This window comes from Amphimedon queenslandica, unplaced genomic scaffold (assembly GCF_000090795.2).
Source record: "Amphimedon queenslandica unplaced genomic scaffold, v1.1 AMPQUscaffold_11931, whole genome shotgun sequence".
In the NCBI taxonomy this organism is placed as follows: domain Eukaryota; kingdom Metazoa; phylum Porifera; class Demospongiae; order Haplosclerida; family Niphatidae; genus Amphimedon; species Amphimedon queenslandica.
Genome location: NW_003547830.1, coordinates 1 through 6,544, shown reverse-complemented (window position 1 = coordinate 6,544; position 6,544 = coordinate 1). Strand labels below are relative to the sequence as shown.

At 31.5% G+C, this 6,544-nt stretch overlaps 1 protein-coding gene across 2 annotated transcripts; it reads right to left on the bottom strand.

The window, feature by feature from the left end:
• Positions 1 to 1,394: 1,394 nt before the first annotated feature.
• On the bottom strand, positions 1,395 to 6,110 carry LOC109588690 (inositol 1,4,5-trisphosphate receptor-like). Of its 2 annotated transcripts, none has more exons than XM_020004824.1 (24): positions 6,015 to 6,110; positions 5,691 to 5,970; positions 5,560 to 5,646; positions 5,422 to 5,515; positions 5,269 to 5,374; positions 5,070 to 5,216; positions 4,973 to 5,027; positions 4,732 to 4,926; positions 4,631 to 4,688; positions 4,488 to 4,588; positions 4,251 to 4,442; positions 3,935 to 4,196; positions 3,611 to 3,891; positions 3,450 to 3,560; positions 3,347 to 3,393; positions 3,225 to 3,296; positions 2,932 to 3,180; positions 2,612 to 2,877; positions 2,387 to 2,562; positions 2,169 to 2,327; positions 2,051 to 2,119; positions 1,871 to 1,993; positions 1,746 to 1,817; positions 1,395 to 1,693 (listed from the first exon to the last, which is right to left on the bottom strand). In XM_020004824.1, the coding sequence occupies exons 1-24, from the start codon at positions 6,101 to 6,103 to the stop codon at positions 1,559 to 1,561; spliced, it is 3,426 nt and encodes a 1,141-aa protein (XP_019860383.1). In that variant the 5' UTR covers positions 6,104 to 6,110; the 3' UTR covers positions 1,395 to 1,558. The 2 variants fall into 2 exon arrangements, with proteins under 2 accessions (XP_019860383.1, XP_019860384.1); XM_020004825.1 differs by having other exon boundaries at positions 3,611 to 3,858.
• Between the last annotated feature and the right edge of the window lie 434 nt (positions 6,111 to 6,544).

Below are 6,544 nucleotides of genomic sequence, written 5' to 3'. Positions count from 1 at the left end.
CTGTGGCATTCTATTATCATCTGAAGCTGTAGTAGCTTCAAATGATGATAGCTTCACTTCCTATACATATACAAATATAAAACCATCATGCAAAAAGATTTAGGTAACTTTGTTTTTTCCTGTCATAACATTATTGGAAGCTTGATGTTTCAACTAATATAATTAAAAAGTAGATCTAATTTATACAGTTTTTTAATTGCTGACTAACAGAAACAATACTGCCATAAGCAATCTTTTCTGTTACTGCTGTTGTTGATCCTTTTCCTTTACTGATGTTTGCATTTGTTAATTCTTTTTCAAGGGTAATACTAAACGCAGCAACTATAGTTAGTTATAGGCTAAATTAGTTCTTTAAACTCAAACTCTTACAATCAGCAATCTTGATCCTGTCTTCACTGACAATATCCAACTCCAGGTCAGAAGTACTATAAATGTATAAAATTAATATAATAATGATCAAGATTGGCATAGCACACTTATTACCTATTGAGTTCACTGTACACATAGCCAGACTCAAGTGGACAGTAAAGTTGAATGATGTCTCCATCATAAACATATAATGGAGTGTCCTCTGTAGCCATGCTTACTGCAGGCTAAGAGTGGTAGAAGACAACTGCATAAGATACACAATAATAAGAACAGAAACAGAAACATAATTATAATACTATTTGTCTTCCTTAAGTTAAATGAAATCAATAACAAACTGCCAAAACGAAAGATCAGAAAGAACTAGCAGCTGGTTGACATCCAAAGGAATTTTCTTCGGCCATGCACGCATACAAGATAACTTAGCTGCCTAAATTCCTCATAACTAGTTTAGCGGTAACTTACTATACACACTTTGAACTATCATTGTCTATCAAATTTGATAAAGTCATATGCTGTTTTGACAAGTTGAATAGAGTCTACTCTAAACTACAAATTACTCCATGAATTTGATAAACATTATTAAATGTACATAATAGAAGTGAAATGAAAAGAGTTGGCCACTAGTTGACATTCAAAGCAACTTCTTCCCACATCAAAAACACAGAGTAACATGTCTTTGGCCAAATTTTGCCAAAATGAAATAGAAAGGATTCTTAATTTTCATAATTTTTTCTGACACATATACATGTTTATTAGTTGTGTAGAAAGTTTGAGTCAATTCTGACAAAAATTGGTTTTTTTTACAAATTTTTAAAGTTGCACCAAAATCGGGTAAAGTCCCTGTACTATAATACACAGTCTTTGGCCAAATTTCACCAAAATTGAAAAGGAAGAATTCTTATTTTTATAATTTTTAAAAATACATATACATGTTTTTATGTTGTATAGAAAGTTTGAGTTGCTTCCAAAGAAATTTGGATTTTTTTACAAATTTTTGATGTTGCTCAAAAATTGGACCACAGTCCCTGTACTATAAGCAAAATTATAACTATCAGCAAAAACTATTATTATGCAGCATAAAAGTCTATCATTATTAGTTTTATGATAGTTCCATTAATCTACTTCAAACTGTAAAACTCACTAATCTATTACTAATTACATGTACTAGGCTATTAGTATCCAGCAAAGTTCAGATGGTATTTCGTCTCCTCATGTCCTCTGTTTGATGGTCTGCCTCATGTCTCACAACTAAACCCTGCCTCCTGTGTTCTTCTGACGCTTGTTGAAGCTGAGTGGACTGTTCCTCAGTTGCACTGTCCTGATGCTATTAAAAGATTAATACTGAACAGATTACTTGGTATAGACTATAGGTATACCTTATAATGTAGTAAAGATTTAGCTCTATGCAGCGGAAAGAAATCAATAGATTCTTTACCTTCATGTTTGACCTGATAATAAAGTAATGTCAATTTTGCTGAAGTATTTACTGGACATATCATACCTTTTCATAAACATATTTTTCCAGAGCATTGTGATCATTTTCATGACAACAGTGTTTCACATACATAATGAAACGCATGTAATTCCACATGTTATGCTCCTTTTCTACATGAGTCTTAAAATTCTTTTAAAAAAAGATTTATCCAGTAATTATATGATTACATATTCCATTAGAACTAACTTTATCAAACTTGCTTCTTTCAATACTGCAAATAAAGCACCTACTTTCATTATCTTCATTAACTTCATCCTAAATAATTTATAAGTATAGGTCAAATAATCATAAAAATTTCATTTACTGATTTCTCCCTCATTTCAGAAAATCTATCCACAAGTGTAGCAGTGATGATACTAAGACCAAGAGTTGTGACAACAATGAAAAATATAAGATCATAGAAAGTACGAAAAACATATAGTTTAAAGTCAGGCTCGTAGTCACTAGGACGAATATCAAGCTCCTATAGTCAAAAAGTAACAATCATCATCACAATATCTAATTCAGAGTAACATAACATACAGATCCTAAGGTGCTCAGTAGTCCCAAACGAGATACAGTGAAGAAGCATTGCAATAAACTACCACAAAACTGATCTCTATCTTCAGAGAAGTAATTATTCAAGAAAGCAAAACTGATGACAGCATAAATATATATGAAAATAAAACACAGCAAGAAGACTGAGGCTAGCCGTTTGACTATAATACAGAATTTTAAAACCTTGTTAATTAATAATACAAAACTTACTGCTTTTTTTAATAGCTCTTGAAATAAAAGACATAACATCAAACTTTAAAAATGGGTAGAGTATACATAAACAGTAAAGGTATCTTAGCCCTGAAAGTGGCGGGTATGGAATCCATGCCACAAATGAACAGATTGTGAAGAAGATACGATAGAGTGGCTGAAAACTAAAAAAAGGTATTTTATAAAACTTATTAGATTGCCGTGGCCCTTGTATATGAAGTCGATGAACTAGGTATCTGCCTAAAAGCATCTTTAAGGAGCCATAACTAGTGTGCAATTGCAAGTAATTCAATATAAAATATTTATGAACTGATGCTTACCATAATTCCTGGCATGAGAACAATGTCAAATTTCTCCCATTTCTATGAAAGTATTCAATTACCATCAGTACTGCCAGTATGAAATGTATAAAGCCAAGAATTCCCAAAATTATTGTAGACCACACTGGTATATCAGGATACCAGATGGGCTGGAAGTACATTGGACTGCTACTGGTACTGTTGTTACATGTTTCATTGTATGTTTCATTGGCTGTGCAGACTCCATCATTAGTATCAGGCATATTGTAACTGTTGCATTTAGAATAATTAAATCAAATAAATGATATACTTACTTTGGTGGAGTATTGACTGTAAAGAGAACAATCAAATTTAATAAAATTGTCAAGAATATCAAAAGAAGTTTGCTAAAAATTTGAACTGCACAATAAACTCATTCAATCAATATGCAACTTACTTTAAATGAAAAAACATACCGATACACAAGCTATTTCTAAAATTATCCTATAAACATAGCATAATCATAACTCATAAGTAATACTGCTTCATTCATAATCTACCTTTATTTTGTGAGTTTTTCCAACAGCTTTTGTCAATTTAATAAGATCAAGTAGTTTTTCTTGAGGAGTGCTTCTTTTGATTTCTAACTGTATATCATTCTTGCCTTTAATCTGTTTTATAATTATAATTTTAAGAACTTAATAATTTTGTTAACACTTACATGTAAATGAGGAGTAAAAGGAAAATATGCTCGAGTTACTATATCTTTGTCTTCATTTAATTTGTAAACAATTTCAACACTTCTAGACCACTGCTCACAGCATTTCCACATTGCTTGATGAACTTCATCATCCTTTTTATCTGGGCAACCTGACTCTTCATCATCCTTTTTAGCTGGGCAACCTGACTCTTCATCATCCTCTTTATCTGAGCAAACTGACTCTTCATCATCCTCTTTATCTGGGCAAACTGACTCTTCATCATCCTCTTTATCTGGGCAAACTGAATTTCACATAAGTAACAACTTATGCATATCATACATTACTTAATTTATCAATATTTCTTCCTTTATAGTCTGCAATTCGTTTTAAAATATGATAAACTCTACACAACTTTAATGTGTCCTCCATTGTATATTCAATAGATACTTTTAGCTTCCATAGATCACGCATTTCTTGATACAGTTTGTCTATTTTCAAGTGATCAGCTATAAAAATGGCTAATTTAGATGAATTTTCATCTATTTCCTCCAGCATCACCTCTAGCAATTTGATACATGAGGATTTTAGCTCAGCAAATGATTCACCCTGCAAAAATTGCATATCGTTATAATAAATTATAGCTTATAAGTTATTATATACATTTTTTTCCAGTATGCAATTGATAGAAGTGACAACTTGACCTTTATAAGCAATATGTTGGTTGTTGTAGTTACCAGTACACATTTTTACTAATGCTTTAACAGCTGTATGTGCTATAATGCCATTATTTTCATCCAAATGCTCAGTAATGTAAAACAGTAAGAGAGCAACTTGGCTGACAACATTAGAACCCTATGAATACAGATAATGCAAAAACCATAAAATGCTGTAAATTACGCTGATAAAAACTTTGCTATTTCTCATTGCATCTTGCATAACCCTGTGCTGCCTGTCACACAGCAGAATAATAATATCCAATGCAGCAGTGATACCCCTTTCTAATAAAACAGTTATAACAATATTAATGATTTATGGTAAACCTGTGTTTTTTAGCTCATCAGGTGTAGCTGAGTCATTCTGGCTATGGTTAGCATTGTACTATAAAAGTATATTAATATAAATAGTATTGACTTGATCTTACTATAGTATGAGCTTCTCTTAGCAATCGATGCACTTGAACTATATAAACATTATCATGAGCTTTACAGCTTGAAATCATCTTTTTCTGGACTTTTTTTGGTGCCCCAACTTCTTTGGGTGCTTCTTCAAAGCATTTCAGCATTTTCACAACTTGAAAAATAACTTCATTGTTTTGACTTTGTAGGAGATGAAATATCTATCAAAACTTAGTCTCTATAATTGACAATAATATGACATCTTACAGTATGTTCTTTATTTGAGTGATCATTAAGATATAATACAGATTTAAATAATTTCCTGATTTATATCTTAAAACTAATACTTTGCCATTTAATTTACTTTTCATTAAGCGAGTACTTCTCAGAAGGCAGTATTGCTTCTTTGATTACTATTTGTAGCAAAACCAGCATCCTTAAAATTGTTTCCTCTACATCAATTCGCTTAAAATAAGTGAGGCTTTTAATTTTTTGCAATTCAACCAAATTCCTGTAACACACCAATCGGTTCATTTATAATTTTATATACACACTTATCTTACTTCAGTGCTAGAATGACTACAGTTCTTACATTCTTATTATTAGCTTTTAGTAGGTTATATATTTCTTTATAATAATTTGATTGTGGCTCAATTGGCATGGATCTGTCTAAAAAGATTGCTTTTTGTCAACATGATATTAATGTTTTTTTATACCTCTTCTCACAAATTTGATTTTATTGTCTGCACTGTCAGTTTGGTTGATACTGCCATCTGAAGCTGGCCATGTAGTAGCAACTAGACAATTGATCTAAATTTCCTTTAAACTAATAACAACTACAATCCATTCTTTACTTCATATTTTTCTAGCAAAGAGTTGATCCTTCCTATGTGTCCAGATGTATTAAGTTGCTCCAATACAAAACGATAATTTTTAAGTAGCTGTAATATTTAATTGGAAAGTATGTAACTGTTTAACTTAATACCTCTAGTTGTTCTCGAAGACTTTGAAGCTCTTCTTTAGTACAAATGTGTTTTTCACTTGACTGATGAGACATTTCATGACAGACTTTTGACAAGAATGGTATCACGCCATCAGTAATGTACAATAATTCCATGACATGTTCCAGCTCTCTGTCAGGTTGCATATATTTTCCACCATCAACTATTTGCTGATGTATGGCCCAATGAGATTTACTAGTAATGCTTTTATCTTCTACTAGAACAAATCTCATTATTGTCTTATTAATATGTGACCAAAGTTTCCTAATGTAATATTCATGCAAGAGATCAATAAGAGTTTAATATACTTGTATTGAGAACAATTAGCGGTAAAGTGGTTTCCATCAAACAAATATGTCACTGTCAAAATACGAATAAATGGTAATTTTCTGTACATGATTACATCTTCACTCATTAAAACTCTACAAAAATGATACAAATAATTATTTTTTAGTTCAATTTGGGTATATATGTACTTACTCAATTAAGTTATTAAAAGTAAATAATTTCATAGCAACTAATCTGGCAGATTGACATTCTCCACTTGCACATGATGCCAAGAGATCAGTTATTGGCCTCGCCTACGCGAGGTATAGGTAGTTGTTGTGTGTGTCTGTCATTCATTCATTCATTCATTCATTCTGTACAACTGAAATTTGTTTTTAATAAACAATAACTTTAGCACAGCGTGTTCTAAGCTCCTAGATCTTTCTTTTTGACGTGGAAAAGTCTTTCTTAACTGTTTTGTGTTGCTCAAATACAAGTGCTAGGTACAGAAGCTTCAAAGTAAGAAAATCGAGTAGTTGGGCCAAGTTCCGTTGTGTTGGCACTTTAGAGA

What these genes read in the sequence shown, in the direction of transcription:
- LOC109588690 (XM_020004824.1), bottom strand. Translation starts at nt 6,103, where the DNA reads ATGTACAGAAAATTACCATTTATTCGTATTTTGACAGTGACATATTTG. An exon ending in TAAGAGAAGCTCATACTATA is followed by an intron (nt 4,689 to 4,731) that starts GTAAGATCAAGT and finishes ATACTTTTATAG; the next exon opens with TACAATGCTAACCATAGCCA. An exon ending in ATAGCAAAGTTTTTATCAGC is followed by an intron (nt 4,443 to 4,487) that starts GTAATTTACAGC and finishes CTGTATTCATAG; the next exon opens with GGTTCTAATGTTGTCAGCCA.